This window comes from Peromyscus californicus, unplaced genomic scaffold (assembly GCF_007827085.1).
Source record: "Peromyscus californicus insignis strain IS unplaced genomic scaffold, ASM782708v3 Scaffold_1__1_contigs__length_55948999, whole genome shotgun sequence".
NCBI classification, from domain to species: domain Eukaryota; kingdom Metazoa; phylum Chordata; class Mammalia; order Rodentia; family Cricetidae; genus Peromyscus; species Peromyscus californicus.
In genome coordinates, this window is record NW_026294492.1 from 47,587,866 (window position 1) to 47,606,594 (window position 18,729).

Here is an 18,729-nt window from a genome sequence, read left to right on the forward strand (position 1 = left end):
CTTTCCTGGAACTCACTCTGTAGACCAGGCTGACCTCAAACTCACAGAGATCTGCCTGCCTCTGCCTCCCGAGTGCTAGGATTAAAGGCGTGCACCATCACTTCCCGGCCATAAGCAAATCTTTTTAAAATGTGGATTACACTCTTCCTCTGAATCCATTTCTTTTTTAAACAATAATAATGTTTATTTACAATATAAACAAATTCCTATTGCTGGCTCCAGATGCCTACGTGTGTGTGTGTGTGTGTGTGTGTGTGTGTGTGTGTGTGTGTGTGTGTGTGTGTATAGAATTGCCAATTTTCCTTCATAAAATAATAAGGCAAAACTGGCATACACTCTGGTGTACACTTATTTATACTCAGTATGTCTTTCCGGTTTTTTGTTTGTTTGTTTGTTTTTAATGAGAGAGAGAAAGAGAGAGAATGTACAGCATGGTTTTTTGTTTGTTTGGTTGGGGTTTTCGTTTGTTTGTTTGTTTGTTTGTTTGTTTGTTTTGCTTTTGTCTCAACTATACCAAGGTTTTATTCTGCTATTCTAAAGAATCCCTAGACACCAAACCATCCCTGTGAGGTAAGATGTGAGCACAATTTGAAAAGTTTCTGCACTCTAATAGGCCTCTCCGCCAGTGCAGCAATCCAAATCAGACCAAATCAAACCGAATTAAGAAAAAGCCCCAGTTTAATGGGTAAAACGGTCCAGGGTGATTTTCCAGCCCCCAGAGAGAAGGCGGGGGAAAGAGACTGAAAAACCACTTGTCTGTTTTCTGGGGTGCAGTTTAAATACCCTGTGGGAGTGGTCTTGAGCATCTCTGGGGGAGGAGCTGTGTTTGGAGGGCTTGAGACAGGGCAGGGTTTGGGGAGAGAAAGATGAGGGAGGGGAGTTGAGGTGGAGCTTCCATCTGAGCATCCCAAACTCTTTGGGTATATGGGTGTCAGGGTGTCTGGTGGAGCTTCTACCAGAACACAATTTCCATGGCCTCTTTCACTGCCCACTGCCAATGACAGCTCCATTAGGGACCCAAGCATCCCCTTTCCCATCCCAGGCCTGGTGGTGCCTGGTGAGAACTGAGACCGGAGAAGGAATAAAATGGAGGAGCATTATGGAACCCCAGGCTTTGTGCTCTGGGTGCTAGAGTGACAGGCAAGATCTCACACTCCCTCCACTGGCCTCTCCTTGCCCCACCTGCCACAGCCCTGGGGTGCAAGGAGTGTCAGTGGCCTGCAGATAAAAGGCGTGGGCAGCATAGACCAGGGTGTGTGTAAATCAGGACAAGGGGGCAGGAGTAGCACCTAAACCAAAGCCAGTGAGGGTGAGGGAAAGTGTTGGGAATGCAAAGCTGTACCCCACCACACAAGATTCTGTGGTGATATTATGTTCCCCAAAATATTGTGCACCCTAATAAACTTATCTGGGGTCAGAGAACAGAACAGCCACTAGATACAGAGGCTAGAAAATGGTGGCACACACGCCTTTAATCCTAGACTTCTGGAGGCAGAGATCCATCCAGATCTCTGTGAGTTCAAGGCCACACTGGAAAGAACCAGGCGTGGTGACTCCCGCCTCTAATCCCAGGAAGTGATGGCAGAAAGCAGAAAGGTATTTAAGGTGTGAGGACCAGGAACTAGAGCTGGTTAAGCTTTTAGGCTTTCAAGAAGCAGTTCAGCTGAGATCAATTCGGATATGAGGACACAGAGGCTTCCAGTCTGAGGAAACAAGATCAGCTGAGGAATTGGCGAGGTGAGGTGGCTGTGACTAGTTCTGCTTCTCTGATCTGCCAGCTTTAACCCAATACCTGGCTCCAGGTTTGTTTTTATTAATAAGACCATTTAAGATTCGTGCTATAAGCTTCACTCAGGCACTGTGGGGCCTCCCCTCCCAGTTACAGACAGAAATGATGACAGAAGGGCTGGGCAAATTTATAAAAGGGCCCAAGGCCCAACCCTCCTAGGGACTGATCTCAGATGGCTAATGCTACTGCTTGACAGTCTCCTGCACCACCACCCCTAGCAGGACTCAGAGAGGTGTGCTGACTCTCAGGGGATAACAGGTGAGCAGACAATGCAAACACCACCAGTGCCCACCAAGCCCAACTTGCAAATGTGGCACTGAGCTGGGTTGGGCCACATGTAGGAGACAGTGTGACCAGGCATCCTGAAGCCGGAAGAGCAGAAACATCACCCTTGAAGAATGGCTCACTGGGAAACTGAGAAGTGTTCAAAATACATTTGGTCAGCAGCGTATTTTTTCCCCATTAAAAAGAAGAAAACATACCCATGGCTGATTTTTGAAATAAGAAGAAATGAAACTAGGAACCTCCCTCGCCACCTCTTAGGTTAAGAAAGGGGGGAAATAGTGGCGTATGCAATCCACTGTTGCATGTAACCCTAAAAATAATTTTTTGTTAAATAAGAAAAATCAGGAAGAGCTTGAACACTCTCAGTGCTTCAGAGAGCTTATATTCACCTGCCAAAAGTAAGAAGTAAACTCAGGTCTATACATACATCTTTTAAAATAGCCAGACTGGCCAGGCCATCAGCAGGGTGGGATGTCCTGGGACAGAGACAAGCCTCTCTGGCCCATAAGCCACGTGTCTGACAGCTGAGGCCAGTGCTCATTCCCACGTATTTGCACATGTATCCAAAGCCACTCCCAGACCTGCCACAATGCTTAGCCTGGTTCTCTGGACACAGGTGACATCTGTGGGTTCTTGGGGGCAGGCAGCAGGCTAGGGACCACCCCCATGCCTCCACACACACCCTGTGGAGGGAGGCCTCAGAGTCCCTGGTGCTGAACCCATTGGTACATCAGGCTTCATGTGAACTCAAAGGTGTTGATCAGAAACAGGTTGTGGCTGGTGCGTGTGGAGAAGTAGAGCTGTTCACTGGGTGCTTGGCTGTGGCATGGCTGCTGAGTTTCAGTGTCTGCTCAAAGTCCAGCAGCTGCCCCATGAAGCTGAAGGTGGATGCGATGTTGGACTTTTTCCTCTTGCTATCAAGAGAGACAGGTTCATCTTTTGTGCCAGATAGGCGACAGTGACAGTCACTGAGCAGCTGGTACCTGACAGACATCAAGACACCACACTTCATAGAGCCACTTCATCAGTGAGGTCGATGGGGCTCCAGGAAGAACAGGGAAAGGTTCTGACCCCAGCAAATCTGATGCAAGTAAACTTGCCACTGTGCTCCAAAACATTGGGTAGGTTGGGTACAACGTTGAGGACATATTTGATGACATTGCCATCTAGGTTGGTAGGATCCTCGGCACAGCCAAGGTAGAGGTAGAACAGGATCTAGACTGGAAGGCTGTCTGGTTGGATGTCACGGTGCTGCCATGTGTCTCAGTACTACTGCTGGACAGCCCTCGGTCTAACTTGCCATCACAGCAGTCGGAGCCGATGCACAGCCCTCCCTTTCCCCGTACCCCACCTTGCACCCTGCCTCTTACCAGCACCAAGTTGTGTGGTAAGGAACTCAGAGAGGATGAGGTGTCCATGTAAGTCTCACAATGCTGAGTATTCTGTCTGGAATTACCTTGGGGAGTAATAGGCCTGCTAGCCTTGCTTCACAGGTTGAGGATGGAGACCTGAGGGTCAGGCACTGAGGCCAGCAGGCAGCAAGTGGTGAGGCACTCCCTGTCTGCCTGGTTGGGAGTGACGGAGCTGATGGGCAGGTTGTCCTTGCAGAGGCCAGCATGAGGCCAGGAATGGTCAGGTTGACTGCCATCTGAATGTGCAACAACCTTCTGGACCAGCAATCCAGCAGCCTGTCTGCACTCTTTCAGGGCTTGGTCCTGGTCCAGTCATTGCACGCTCCCCTATACCTGTGCTGGATCCAGATCCCACATGAGGCTCCTGGCCTCACTGGCCCCAGCCTGGTCTCCTCTCACCTGCCTCCTGCTGAGCTGCAAACCCCTGAATCTATTTCTCAAGTCAGGAAAATGTGAAGCTCAAAATTTTAATGGGTTTAATTTTTATTTTGGAGACAAAAATTTATTATGTCGCCCAGGCTGGTCTCAAACTTTCTATGTATTCCAAGATACTCTCCAACTCATGATCCTCTGTCTCCCGCTCCTAAGTACTGGGATTTCAGGTACACATCCCCATGCCCAGCTGACAGTTTTAATGGACTCATGATGAGGGGAAGAGCAATCAAAGCCCGAAAGTGCTATGAGAAAGGAAACTTATAAGATTCTTGTAAAGTCAGTGGGATTCTCAATGAACACCGCCCAGGACAAAGGTAAAGCGAAGGATCCAGAAGAGTGATTTCATATATTTTAAGCTGCCTTAGTGATCTTAGGCATCACAAGCCTTGAATGCCATTTAACATGCTTCTCAAGGGCGCCAGGATTTCCCTTTCCTGAAAAATCCTTTTTCTCAAACTTTATAAATACCCCTCTAGGTGTAGTGTAGCAGCCCACTCCTGTAAGTGTGTCACTAAGAAGACAAAAACTGGAGGATCCCTTCAAATATGATGAAACAGACGAGGAGCAGGATGAAGTAGAAGAAAATGGAAACAATGTGATTAAGGCTTTGCTTCAATGCCTAGGAGTCTCAAGCGGGCCCGAAACTCTGCTCCCTCCCTTACTCTCCCTCAGAAAGCTCAGAAGCTCTTACAGGATGAAGTCCAAGCTTGAGCAGGAAAAGAATTGTCATCAGCCTGGAAGCCTTTCATGGCTAATTAGCAAACAGTAAGGTTCTTTGGCTCAAAAACAGCAGCCCCGCCTCATCCCGCCCAGATCACAGCTGGTTCTGTTGGCCTCCTGCGCCCCCTGCTGGCGAACAGTGGGGCTCGGCTTATTCTGGGATCCACAGAGTTCGTTCGGTAGGCGTGTGGGTGGGGGTGGTCCCAGGCCAGATGTTGGGGGGTCACTGTGCACCCGTGCTCAGCGGCTCCATCCGCAGCCACAGCCCGCCCTCTGCGCGCAGGATCACCTCCGGCTTCCGCCGCGGTTCCTTGTGGTCCGGCAGGATGCGGAAGCGCAGCAGGGTGAGCGCCAGCGCCACCTTCATCTCGCTCATGGCGAAAGTCTGTCCTATGCAGTTCCTGTGGGAGGGCGGGGTCAGGAGATGGAACCCAGCCAGGCACCGTAGGGACATAATCTGACCCGGTCCCCGCCGCAATTAGTCAGCCCCTCACCTTCCAACTCTGCAGACTTTTGCACATACCCCGAGCCAAGGTTGGAAAGAACCCAACCATCCCTACTCCCCTATTCCCACTGACAGCCCATTACCATAAACTCTCGGGCCTCACCTTGGCCCCGCTGAGAAGGGAATAAAAGCCAGAGGTGACCTCTTCTGAGGGTTTTCTGGGTCAAAGCGGAAGGGGTCGTAGACCTGGGGGAAAGACAAAATTAAAATTAGGCTTCTAGGTTGTGTCTCTGAACACAACCAGCCAGCCCCAGAAAAGGCAAACATGGAGAGCAGCTTCTTGTTTCCAAGTTAAGGCCGAACCCCTCCCCAGGAACCAGAAATGCCAGGAGGAGCCCCCACCTCAGGGTCTGACCAGACTGAAGGATTGTGATGAATACCAAAGACGCTGATGATACAGATGCTCCCTGTTGGGCACGAACATCCAGTCAGTATCATATCTGAGCTGCCCCTGGGGACCACCACCATACTCAGGGGCCTCCCCTCTGCACCTCCCCTCACCCATGACTCTGAGGCACCTTTGGGGATGACCCTGCCATCCGGTAGCACAATGTCCTGGGTGCAGCGGCGAAGAAGGTCTGGGGCCGGAGGATGAAGCCGCAGACTCTCCTTGATGCACATGGTCAGGAAGGGCAGCTGAGCCAGGTCATCCCTAGGGAACCACCACACAATTATCCAGGAGCGAAAACAGCCCTGCTCAGCCTCACTGGCATGCGGTTGGATTCTAACCACTTCCCTCTCAACCTTAGCTCTGTTACAAACTGTATTCCAGATGAAGCAAAGAAGTTTGCCGGTCCCTTTGTTTGCCTCTAGCTACTAAGACAACCTTGAACTCCTGATGCCTCCCATTCCACTTCCTAAGTTTTGAGGTCACAGGGGTCAACTAAGATCTTTGATCTACAGCTCTGGATCAAAGACTAGTGCCCCCTCCCATCATAAAACACCAGGAAAAAAAAAACCCTGAAATATTTCTAATTAAGGTACACCCTTCCAAATCGATCCTTAAACTGTTTAATAAATTTGCAATGCAAAAGCTTTAAAATTTTTATACCATGACCTGGGTGTGATACTCAAGAAAATGGAGGGTGGAAGATCAGGAATAAATAAATGGACAATCTGAGCTACAGGAGACCTTGCATCAGAAAGAAATTATATAATGAAATAACAGAAGCAGAAATAAAGATCCTTAAAGGTCTATAAGGTTATTTAACTGAATAATTCTAGGAGAGTGCTGATAGGAGAAATGGCCCGTCACTATACAGGTGTCAGTTCCTCCCTCCCTCTCTCCCTCTCTCTCTCTCTCTCTCTCTCTCTCTCTTAGTTTTTCGAGACAGGGTTTCTAGGTGTAGCCCTAACTGTCTTGGAATATGCTCTATAGACCAGACTAGCCTTGAACTCAGAGATCCGCCTGCCTTTGCCTCCCAAATGGTGGGATTAAAGTCATATGCCATCACCGCCACCCAGATAGTCCTTTCTGGATTAATTTTCAGTACTATCCAATAAATCTTTAGTCTTCTTTTTTTGTCTTTTAATTTTAATTTTTTGTCTTCTTAAAATACATTTTTATATTTTCAGACAAGTATGTAATGTATATCGATCATACTCACCCTCCAGTACTCTCTCGTCCCCCTCCCTCCCTTGCTGAATGCCCTTTGACCTCCTAACAATCTCCCTTCTCCTTCGACATCTTTTCTGTTTGTGACCTGATAAAGTTAGAGTTGCTTGCATGAGCATGAGGAGAGAGAGAGAGAGAGAGAGAGAGAGAGAGAGAGAGAGAGAGAGAGAGAGAGAGGAGAGAATGAGAACCTGTATTTGAGAACCCGAAAATTCTTTCTGAGGACTAGATTTCACAGAGCCTTGCATGATAGGCAAGTGTCCACCACTAACTACATCCTCACTCAACAACTTTATTCCAGTTAGAAGAGCTAAAGTTCATGCAGAAACAAGTCAATTTAAAAATAAAAGATAGAACCAACCTACCAGTCACTGAAACCTATTATAAAACTGTAGTAAGCTTTTGCCAGGCGATGGTGACGCACAGCTTTAATCCCAGCACTCAGGAGGCAGAGCCAGGCGGATCTCTGTGAGTTTGAGGCCAGCCTGGTCTACAGAGTGAGTTCCAGGACAGGCACCAAAACTACACAGAGAAACCCTGTCTCGAAAACCAAAAACCAAAAAGCAAACTGTAGTAAGTTTTTAAAAACGAAGGTTACTAAGGAAACCTGTGGACTACAGAGCTGAGGCAGGCACAAGAAGACAGTCCACACGCTGCTGGGAAGTGGGTAGGTGGTTTGGAGGAAGACCTACCGGTTAAGAAAACTAGCAATCAGCAAACTAAAAGAATTCAGTGCAGCCAGGCAAAGGATCCCAGGACTGGAGAAGAGGAGGCGGGAGGACCAGAGGTCAAAGTCAGCCTCAGCTACAGGGTAAGCTGGGGGCTCTTACCTCAACAAACAGCAGTCTCAATCAACCAACCAACCAATCAAATGCTTGCCCATCATGATGGCACACACCTTTTAAACCCTCTTGTCTCTTGGGAGACAAGAGGCAGGCAAATCTCTGTGAGTTTGAGACCAGCCTGATCCACACAGTGAGTTCCAGGCCAGCCAGGGTTACACAGTGTAATCCTATCTAAAAATAAAACAAAACAAGAATTGGCCCCTCCAAATACAGGGTAGAGTCTCTCAATGCATCAGGAATACTAAAACTGTAAGTTAATGAGCAAGTCCATTGTCCCAAAGATTTGTCATTTCTTTATGGTAAGAATATAGAAAAATCGGGCTGGAGAGATGGCTCAGAGGTTAAGAGCACTGGTTGCTCTTCCAGAGGTCCTGAGTTCAATTCCTAGCAACCACATGGTAACTCACAACCATCTATAATGGGATCTGGTGCCCTCTTCTGTCTTGCATGCAGGCAGAACACTATGTACATAATAATAAATAAATCTTAAGAAAAAAAAAGAATATAGCAAATCCTTTTTTTTTTTCTTAGTATTTTCAATGAACAAAATGTACTGAAAAGCAGACCAAGATACAGCATGGGATTTCTCAAGGATTGAAAAAGAGGTGTCCATGAACTACAAATAGAAGAATGGTATAACAGGCAAAGGAAATTCACGAGACAAGAGGAAGGGACTCAAGAAAAACAAATTTGGTTTGAAAATGAACCCTTCCACGCTGTGTGTGATGCAATTAACTAAATGAAGACAAGTTCAAACTGAGAATGTAATCCCTAAATACAAGGTGTTAGGATACTGTAAGTCAGTCTTGGATGCATAGACAGACCCTATATCAAAATCTCAGAAGCAGCACCTTGCATGACTACCAGCAGCATAACAGCAACAGAGACCACATGGACCTGAGCTCACCATTCAATCTCCTCAGGCTCTCGGTCCTTCAGCAGCTCCCGTACCTCCTGCCGGCAGCGCTCCTGGTATTCCAGGTGTCTCGCCAGGTTGTACAGGATCCAGGAGAGTGCACTGGCTGTGGTGTCATGGCCTGAGGGACAGACAGAAAGGCAAGCTTGGGTCTCTGGACTGTTTCAGCACAATGGAGTAAAGTACCCAGAGAGTGAGGTCCCCAGAGGATGGGGAAGGGATGGATAGATGGAAAGAACGGAAGGATTCTAGGTTCCCCACAATACCTACATGGGATTGATAGACCTCTACCTCTGGAGTCTCACACAGGGACCCTCACCTCCAAACATGAAGGTGTCAGCCTCTGCCCGGATGTCCTCATCTGACAGCTCCTTTCCGTGTTCATCCTGAAGACAAAACAGGACCCTCAACTCATTCCATGTCTGAGGTGGTATGAGACAGGTCCTGATACCCACAGTGTACACAAGACACCTCCTCTGTCCTCTCCAGAGCCTGCCTCCATTTCTTCCTTGGTGTCCTGCCCACTGTTTAGTCTTTTAATGCAGCCTTCAAAAGAGTACCCGCTAACATGTATCTCTGTCCTGTGCCAAGTTCTCAGAAGCACCATTTGTAACTCTCCAGTACCCTCCTGGTCAAGTCCAGCCTCTTCAATCTATATATATATATAATCTATATACTGAACATTGACATTCCTGTAACCCAGATCTCACATAAACCCACCTTGGCCATCAAGAGCACATCGATGAAATCCAAAGTCTTGGACTTAGCCTTGGCCTTCACAAATTCATCAACACCCTGGCTACTGAGGGTGCGGCGTCTCTCCCTGATGACAGCATCTGTGAAGTTGTGCACCAGATCACAGGCTTTGCGGAAGCGCCGCCCATCAGCAGTGAGGTAGTAAAAGAAGTCCACAAACATGAGGAGATTCTGGGACCTTTTTACTACCAGGGCGCTGAGCTCCAAGATGGCAGCAATGTATTCACTGGGAGACCTGCAGGTCAGGCCAGAGAGAGGAAGCAACTTAGCACACACAAAACCCCAGAGAACCTCCAGCCAGAGAGTCCAAGGACCAGGGTCCATCCTGAAAAGGGCATCCACAAAGCACAAATTCTGTTTCCTGCTCTCTACAAGTAGTTCCTGACCCAGGAATCCAGGGCATAAGTGGACATCATTTCTTCCTCTAGTTCACCCAGCATCTGCTCCTGCTCTTCTCCTTTGGCTTCTTGTGACTCTGCCCAGGCTCAGACCCTCCTCTCCTGGTTCCTTGCACCCTGTATCTCTATGAATATCTCTATGAAGCTCCTCTATTGATTAGGTTGCCTAAGCTCACTGTGACTAGGACTCCCCACTGTACAGAACCTTCTCTTATGACCTGGGAAACTCAGGATGGAGTTCACACCCTTCTGGCTAGGCAACATCTTTAAGATCTGGCCACCAGCTGGACGTGCTGGCTCCTGGCTATGATCCCAACACACAGGAGGTGGATGCAGGAGGATCAGAAGCTCAAGTCCAATTTCATCTGCATAGTGAGTTCCAGCCCAGACTAACTACAGACTGAGATGAGGTCAAGAAAAAGGAGAGGGGATAGAAGAGAAGAAGAAAAGATGTGTGGGCTGTCTAATGCTCTGTAATGGTTAACTCTGAGAATCTATATTGCACCAAAGATTAATAATGATATTTCTGTGTGTGTCAGAGATGGTGTTTTGTCTCCAGATTGAATTAAATGAGCATGTAAAACTTGCGCTGAATGTGGACTGCTTCTTCCCACTGGGTGGCGTCCATGGATGGGAAGGGAAGGAGGAAGAAGCTCGCCGACACAGACAGGGTCTCACTGCACTTCTGCGCCATCATGGTGGGAACCTGTCATTCCCCACCTTGACGGAAGGAAACCAGGGGATAAACTGTATTTCCCTCTTAGCTTGTTTCATTGGAGATATTTTACCACAAAACGGTAACATGCCCTTCAGTGTCCTGTCGAAGAATCCTCCTTCTGGATTCCTCCTCTTTCACCTGCCGCCTGTCGACAGCTCCTTGCCTTTATGCAAAGTATTCTGCCTCCTTGGAAGGGCCACTCCTTCTCCTCCTTCCCTGCCCTTCACTGCCACTTTTGACCGAACTCCTGCAGAGTCTCCTCTACTCCCGGGAGGCAGTCCTCCATCCCCAACCTACTTCCTTGGTACAAGGCCCATGTTCCAAGGCTGGGACAGGGACTCACTCTTGACAGTTGCTGTCAAAGCCAAAGAGGCATTTCTGCAGACTGTCCAAGGTCATGAGGCTGATGTTCTCAAACATTTCCAGACGTGCACTGCCCTCCAAGGATAGGCGCTTCCACTTGTCCTGACCAGAGAAAGGGACAGACATGGGGCCAAGCCTTTGATCCTTGAGCCCCTTCCCAGCCCTAAACTCTAGACTAGGCACCTGACCTCACAGAAAAGCTGACTCTGGCGGGAGCAGAAGATGGCACTGCCACAGATGAAGCCCTTAGGTCACCCTAGTCCAACGCTACCTTCCGTGTGCCCGGTCCGCTTGCTGCCTTCTCCTAGGTCCTGTTTGTCAAGCCTTCAGCCACAATTAGGCTGACAGGTTGGATTACCCAGTAAAATACACTCCAGTGCTTGCTCTACCATTCATGCCCTCTTATTTTTTGTAAACCTGGAGAATACTGACCTCTCTGACCTTTGGTTTCATCATCCATAATATAACAGTCATACTTACCTCTGCCTCATAGCAATATGGAAATTACATCACTCAACATAAATGGTAGAACTGGCATAATGTTTTATATCCAGAAGGTGCTAGTAAGTGTTAGCTGTGGTTATCAGCCTCACTAACATAATTGTAGTTGGCTATAGAACGGCCCCAGTTTCTTTAAGTCCTCCATTCTCTGCCTTTGCAAAGAGCTCATGTAAAGTTTCTGCTTTTTCCCTTTTGGAACCAGTATTTTCCATGCTTGAAAACCCAGAATGTACTCAGCTCTACCCAATACTTTTAGTTTCATTTTTAAGTGAGTTTTGACCATAATCACCCCACTACCCAACCAACTTCTCCCAGAAGGACCTTAGTTTTTTGTTTGTTTGTTTGTTTGTTTTGTTTCTGTTTTTGGTTTTTTTGTTTTGTTTTGTTTTGGTTTGGTTTGGTTTTTCGAGACAGGGTTTCTCTGTGTAGCTTTGCACCTTTCCTGGAACTCACTTTGTAGACCAGGCTGGCCTGGAACTCACAGAGATCTACCTGCTTCTGCCTGCCTAGTGCTGGGATTAGAGGCGTGTGCCACCACCACCCGGTAGGACCTTACTTTTTGAGACAAGGTCTTGTTGTTAATGTAGCTTGGACTGGCCTATAATTCACAATCTTTCTTCCTCAGTCTCCCTGGGCTGGGATTAAGGAGTGCATCACCATGGACAGCTTAGGGACAATGCAGTCTAGCAGTCTAAACTAGTGTCCTACACAGAGAGAGCTACATCCATAGTCAACGTTAACCAGATTAACTCTCCAGGGCCTCTGTGAAGGAGAGTAGATACTGGTCTGCTAGGATCCTCATCTATGTGCTAAGAGCACGACCCCATGGTGTCTGTCATCCTGATCACCTTTTCAGTACAGATTGTTACTCTTATTTTTAAAGATGGAGAAACTGAGGCTTGGTGAGGAAAACTGATGTCCCCAAGACCACGCAGCAGAAACACATGATCAGAACACTCCCTGTTCTGCAAGTATCTACATGGGACCCTGAGTTTGAGGAACTCACGTGCATGATGTTCACACTCTTGTTAAAAATCTTCACATAGGGCTTCAGGATGTCAAAGTGGAAGGCGGGTGTCAGCAGACGGCGATGGCGGCTCCACTTGTCACCAGAACTCAGGAAGATCCCATCCCCTGGGAGGGAAGCCACGGCAGTGAGCAAAGGTGGCACCTTCCTCTGACCCCCAAGGTATCCCCCGACCCTCACCTTGGCGTACTCACCCAGCCAGGGCTTCAGGAAGCCTAAGAAAGTCATGTCCTTGGGGGCCACCAAAGCTGCCGTGAAAGAGGACAATCAGGGGCCATGGAAAGGGTGAAAGGTGGACTTTGGGAGGGGTGGGGACTCCCAGCCCCAGGGCTGCCCATTTCCCCTCCAAAGACAGGGAGGTAGGAAAGGAACCAGGACAAAGACAGCAGGGAAGAGGAAGGAGGTGAGACAAGGCCAGACCAGTCTGCAGCGGCAGAGAGCAAAGCCCAGCTGGCAGGGAACAAACATGCCCCAGCATGCCTTCACATGGCTGCTGCATGGTCCACTGGGTCTTCCACATCTGAGCAGCACAGCACTCTACAGGCCTCTGCAAAGACCTAGGACACACTGTCAATTGCAGCTCTCTGACACGTCCCAACACATCCTGGTATATATGACAGGGGCACATGTTATCATGACCTGCCATAAACACAACACACATGACATTCCCTGACGTGACACAACATGGGTGTGTAACAGTCTGGCATCGCCTAACTGTGCCCTTCAGATAATCCCAGATTGGCACTGAAATGTGGTCCCTTTCGAGTCCCAAATGTGACCTGGATAGGTCCCAGATCCCTCCAGTTCTCTCCTCTATGCCACACTAAGTATTAACTGTTCAGAGTTCAGGGCAACTCTATTCTCGGAGCCATGTGCCCACTGGGAAGAGTTGCCTCTGCCCTCTCCAGCCATCAAGCAGCCCCAGAGCCAAGCAGACAGAGCTGACCCATCTGGACTCTAGTGGACAGTCCCTGCAGTACTCTGCATACCACCACTGTCCCAAATCATCTCCAGCTTGGGGTCCCTTCTATCGAAGGTGGCTGGGGCAGCCAAGACTCATTGAACGTGGGAGGTGGTGAGGAGTTCACGCAATGTTACATGCCTCCCCCAACCTCAACTGTTCACCTAGGAAGTACCCATCTTGGAAGAATGCTGTTGAATGTCATTGGGGACACAAGGGAAGTAAAAAAAAGCACTATGTTGTTCTGTATAATACAGAACCATTTGCACTCCATATTGTGAAGGGAATCTGCACGTACACATTGTAAATAGTGCAAGACAAACACATTGCTAATAGTTTGCAGCTCTGAGGTGATTATGGAGAATACCAAGAAGAATGTGAGACACACGCCACAGAGCCTCATCAAACTCAGTGTCTTCAGGAATGTGTGAACCCAGGAGCACAGAGAATTGATAATAAGGGAGAAACACAGACAATAACAATGAAAGTAGCCCTGGATCTCAGAGGGTGGGACTGAACTCTGGAAGGTCTGGCTGCTTTTGCTGCATGCAGAGGAGATGCAGTCATTTTTAAGGCTGTGGACTCACTGTCTTCTCAGATCACAAACTTTCTAAATAAAGCACAATTTAAAGATTCAATCCCCGGGGCTGGAGAGATGACTCAGTGGTTGTGAGCACTGGCTGCTCTTGCAGAAGACTTGGATTTAGTTCTCAACACCCACATGGCAGCTCACGATCACCTGACTCTACGTCCAAGGGATCTGACACCCTCTTATGGCCCCTGAGGCACCGCATACATGTGGTACACACACATCCATGCAGGCAAACACTCACACAATAAAATAAAAAAATAAAGGCCTGCCATGGTCACGCACACCTTTAATATCAGCACTCAGGAGACAGAAGCAGGTAAATCTCTGTGAGTTCAAGGCCATCCTGGTCTACAAAGTGAATTCAGACCAGCTAAGGCTATACAGTGCCTCAAAATAAATAAATTACTTAAAAATAAATAATTTTTAGAGACAGGAGGATTTCTAGGGCTTACTGCTCAGGCAATCTAACTTAATGGGAGAGCTCCAGGTGAATGAGAGAGCTGTCTATAAAGGTATGTAGAGGTCCCAAGGATAGCAGCTCAGATTGCCTACTATCCTCCACATGCATGTGGCTTTGTTCATGGTAGACAAGTGTTCCACCACTGAGTACATCCCAAGCCAATACATTCTCTTTCCTGGCTTAGATCACACTGGGCTGAACTTCCCTCTCTCACAATTCAAGCAGATCTCAGCCACAAGGGAGACTCGGGACCTTATCCAAGTTCACTCAGCAGGTTAGCTGCAGATCCATGGCCACTGTCAGGAACAGCCCCATCTGTTGCTCAGCCTAGTCAATCCAGGGATAGGAAGGGCATGAACAAGAGACAGAGGAGAGGTCAAGTGTTGGGATCCTGGAAGGGGGATACCTGGGGCATGGAGCAGGGGCGCAACAAATGCAGGATCAACAAGCCTCAGCACAGGGATGACAGGTCCCAGCCAACAGAGATGGACATCTCGGAAGGTCTTGCCCATTTCAGTCACCAGCTGCATGCCTTCCTCATTGCTCTGGATCTGTGGAGGGGGAATGTTGAGGCAGTCCAGGCAGGGTGTCTCAGATGCTCCCACCCTCTGCCCACCATGCCACACCCCTCTCACCCCCCTACTTGGGTCATTCATCTGTGTCTCTGAATGAGTCAACCTGAGTTCAACTATGAGTGTCCCTTCCTGGATCCATGCATCTATCTGCATCCCTCTTTCTGATGCATCATGCTCACCTTTCTGTTTTGTGACCTAGATATAGATTATTGATAGATCAATGGATAGAAAGATACATTCATACACACATATTTTGAATAGTAGGTGATAGAGGTATGAACTAATCGATAGAGGGGTTGAAGGTGATAGGTAGATAGATAGATAGATAGAAAGATAGACAGACGGATGGATAGATAGATAGGCAGACAGAAAGAGAGACAGACAGACTGGCTGCTGATAGCTATATAGACAGATATATAGTAAATAAGATGGGTATATTAAAAAAATAAAAAAGATAGGTATATGACATTGAGAGATGTGATATGTAACTGGTAGCAAAAGAAAATGATTAGAGAGGTAGGTCTAAATGTGTGTGTGTGTGTGTGTGTGTGTGTGTGTGTGTGTGTGTGTGTGTGTGTGTGTGTTTATTTACCATCATTCTGCTTCTTTTGTCTCCTCTTTCATTTCCTTTGCTGGACCACTCCCTCTCCCCCTCTCCATGTATGTGTGTCTCTCTTTTTCTTATGGGATTTTCCCTACCGCTAAATCATCTCTCCCTCCTCTTCCCTCTCTCATTCCTTGAATCCCCCACTCCAGTTAGGAGTGTACTCATAGATCATTCCATGCCACCCACCTCTCTCACTTGTCCCTAACTCCAGCAGAGCCCATTAACACCAGCTCTAGGCATTCATCTCCTTAGATTTGCAGCAAAGAATCGTCGAGGTTTCCAAATCTTGGTTCCCAGATTAGGAGAGATGTGAACTTGGAAGTCATCTAAGGAGGAAACTGATGGCCAACTCAGGAGCTGGACCCTGAGGTAAAAAGACAACTTTAAGGAAGACAGAGGAGGGAAGACAGGAGAGGGTGGCAGGGGAGCCATGGGGAAAGGTCTGGGGAAGGAGGACCCAGAAGTGGACACAGAGGGAGGGGCCTCAGGGAGCTCAGGGGAGAACAGAGAAGATGTAATCCTGGACCAAACTGGAGCTTCTGGGAAAGATGGAGAAGTCAACAGACCAGAACACTGTGAGGAAGTGAATGAGACCGAGCCAGGATTCAGGGACCTGGAAATCACAAGTGGGACAGAGAAGAGAGGCAGACCAGGAAAAGACATCCAATGAAGATAATTCTTGGTCCATAAGAAGAGGACAGAGCAAGCAGACTGGAGGTCTAGTGCAGAAGAGGCATATTGGAGGTATACAGATGGGAGCTGACATGTTGTCTGACTGGACAGCATCACTATGGATAATACATAGGAAACATAGGAGTCTGCAGTCATCAAAAGCAACAGTTTTCCAAATGTCTAAAGGAAAATTGAATTGTCAAGAACTATGACTTCTGATGGGAATCTGAACTAAGGTGGAGATGAAAGGGGGTTTGTCGGGAAGCTGATAAGTTAGGATGTACGAGGGATGGAGATGCTGAGGGGACATTGGATGAGAGATGGTAAATGAGAATGTTGGTGCAAAGAGGATTCTGTTGAGAGAGAGCAGTACTTGAATGAACAGCATTGGAGGGGATATCTATATTAGGAGTGGCACTGAAACCCAACTGTGGTTCTGCAATAGGGAGCAAGAGCAGCATGGAGCAAGGGGACCCAGGGATCGGGGAGGGTGCTGGGTAGGAACTCCCCACCCCCAGGAAGCGTGGCTATTATGACTGAGATCAGAGATAAAGTGGTCATGCTGTGGTGTGGCTCTGGAATAAACTAGTTGCCTAGCATGCACAAATACTAGGTAATTCAGATAATCACTACCAATGTTAAAAAGTGTTCCATTTTTACCTAGATTGGATAATAGAGCCCACTAATGCATCTTCAGGACAGGCCACCAGAAAGGGGAGGGGCCAAGGGGTTGGAGGGAAGAGAAACTATAGTCTCTTTTCTACTCCCCCAGAGCTCCTGCTGCTGAAGGTAAGAAATCACAGCTGACTCCTATGGTAGCAACCCAGAGAGCGCAGATCCTGATCTGAAATCAAGAGAGATGGGCCAGGCAGGGCAAGACCACGGACATACTGCAGGATGGCCTCAAATCCAACAGTGAGAACCGAATACACCAGGGACAACACTGCTCTGTGCTGCGCACCATGGGAGCCACCGAATAGGACAAGCATCCAAGAATGAGAGGAAGTCTCAGTCCTGGTGAGAATGTGACCCAGAGTAGGGTTGGTGCCAGGTAAGGAGAAGAAAAGGGCCTGTGAGCACAGACGTGACAGGAAGGCAAATACATGTGCTGGTGTGAGGAGGAGTGAGGGGCTCGCTTTGCCTCTCCACCTTCACGCGGCCTCAGACCTTTCCTGACCCCTAGTTCTTTGAGGACCTTTCCTGATTCCTAGGGAACACACCCACCCCGATACACCCAGTCCTATATGCTGCCATACTCACCGTGCCCAGGTGACCCAAAAACCAGTTCCTTTTAGGGGCCTGAGGGAAGCATCTGAGGCGGGAGCAGTTCTCACAGAATGAATAGGTCCAGGCAAGAATTCTGGCCAAAAGCCAGGAAGCCGCTCCAAGCAGCAGAAGATGCCACGGGGAAGCCAACACGAAAGCCGGGACCAGCCCAGACACACTCATCTGCAACATCCTGGAGAGCAGATAAAAACGGGGAGATTCTGTGGCTCAGGCAGGAGAGAGACTGGGAAACTCCCGAATTCCTGAGCAAGGGCAGAGACTGGGACCACAGCGAGGAAGGGGAGGGAGAGCCACAGCCACCCGGGGATACGTGAGAGAGAGAAGAGACAGGAGGGAAGGGATACACAGACAAGAGCTGGTTGGTCTGAAGTAGCTCTGCCTCAGGCACAAGCGACTGGCCCCAGGCAGTTACCAAGAACCTAGGGTCACTTATACCAGTAGGCTCCATGAAGCCACCCCAACACTGTTAAGCTCTTTCTGATCCACGTCAGGGCCCTCTCTTGCCTCACACCCCAGGCCCGTACCTTATTTCAGGGGCAGCCTGTACCCCAAGACTTTCTCTCCCCGTCCTGTGCAATGCTTTTATCCCCTGCTTCTTAACTGCCAGGAGCTGTGTAGGAGGTTGGGCTGCTGCTAGGCTGAACCAATCAATCCCTCCCAGGCTCACCCACTTCCTTCCTGCCCCGGCAGCAAGCCAAAACTAGCTGGGCAGGAGTGCAGATGAGAACTCAAGGGGACAGACACACACAGGCAGGGGATCTTTAGGGTGCAGCTCTTCTGAGTCAAGGCCAAAGGTGACTCTGGGCCATCAAATTTACAGCAACCCTTGCCCTTCCAAGGTCAGCGGTCTGCAGATTAGATGATGAAGGCAGAGTACAGCTGCCAGGAGACCCAGTTCAGGACAGGACAGTCACAGAGCGTCTCCCCAGATTTCCTGCACGTCTAGCCGGTGGGGATGCAGCATGCAGAATTTCTCACTGCAGAAGTGCAAGGCTGGCTCTGAAATGCCTCTGCTCACCAGATGCTAAGTCTGGCGGAGTTAAGTCCAATCTTGTAGCAGCCCAGCCCCTGGGTGCAAAGAAGAATTACAAACTAAAGAGAATCCAGCCATGACCAGACTGAGGAGATAAAAGTCCTACCTGGGAAAACACACCCGGAGGCTGAAGAATCACAGTTCAGAGTGGAAGTGTGGAGGAGAGGAGTGAGTGAGACTGAGAGAGGCTACGAGCTGAGGTGGTGCAGGCCAGGAAGAGCAAGCCCGGAATGCATTGCCTTCCCGGCGTCAAATGG

The 18,729-nt window shown here is 48.6% G+C and overlaps 1 protein-coding gene and 1 pseudogene across 7 annotated transcripts; both read right to left on the minus strand.

The window, feature by feature from the left end:
- Positions 1-2,510: 2,510 nt before the first annotated feature.
- Positions 2,511-3,812, minus strand: LOC128115729 (dual specificity protein phosphatase 7-like; annotated as a pseudogene).
- A 941-nt stretch (positions 3,813-4,753) lies between these two features.
- LOC128115726 (cytochrome P450 4F5) lies at positions 4,754-18,061 on the minus strand. 7 transcript variants are annotated; one of them, XM_052746725.1, is made up of 13 exons: positions 17,964-18,061; positions 17,413-17,611; positions 14,705-14,849; positions 12,480-12,533; positions 12,265-12,392; positions 10,738-10,859; positions 9,243-9,513; positions 8,842-8,908; positions 8,514-8,643; positions 5,665-5,798; positions 5,489-5,553; positions 5,250-5,332; positions 4,754-5,042 (listed from the first exon to the last, which is right to left on the minus strand). In XM_052746725.1, the coding sequence occupies exons 2-13, from the start codon at positions 17,608-17,610 to the stop codon at positions 4,865-4,867; spliced, it is 1,575 nt and encodes a 524-aa protein (XP_052602685.1). In that variant the 5' UTR covers position 17,611; positions 17,964-18,061; the 3' UTR covers positions 4,754-4,864. The 7 variants fall into 7 exon arrangements, with proteins under 7 accessions (XP_052602685.1, XP_052602686.1, XP_052602688.1 ...); XM_052746726.1 differs by having other exon boundaries at positions 17,875-17,964; XM_052746728.1 differs by lacking the exon at positions 17,964-18,061 and adding an exon at positions 15,667-15,806 and having other exon boundaries at positions 17,413-17,527.
- Between the last annotated feature and the right edge of the window lie 668 nt (positions 18,062-18,729).

Coding starts and splice junctions, on each gene's coding strand:
- LOC128115726 (XM_052746725.1), bottom strand. CDS start 17,610: ATGTTGCAGATGAGTGTGTCTGGGCTGGTCCCGGCTTTCGTGTTGGCT. Junction 12,393..12,479: donor CTTCCTGAAGCCCTGGCTGG/GTGAGTACGCCA, acceptor CTTCCCTCCCAG/GGGATGGGATCTTCCTGAGT. Junction 5,333..5,488: donor CAGTCTGGTCAGACCCTGAG/GTGGGGGCTCCT, acceptor TCTTTCCCCCAG/GTCTACGACCCCTTCCGCTT.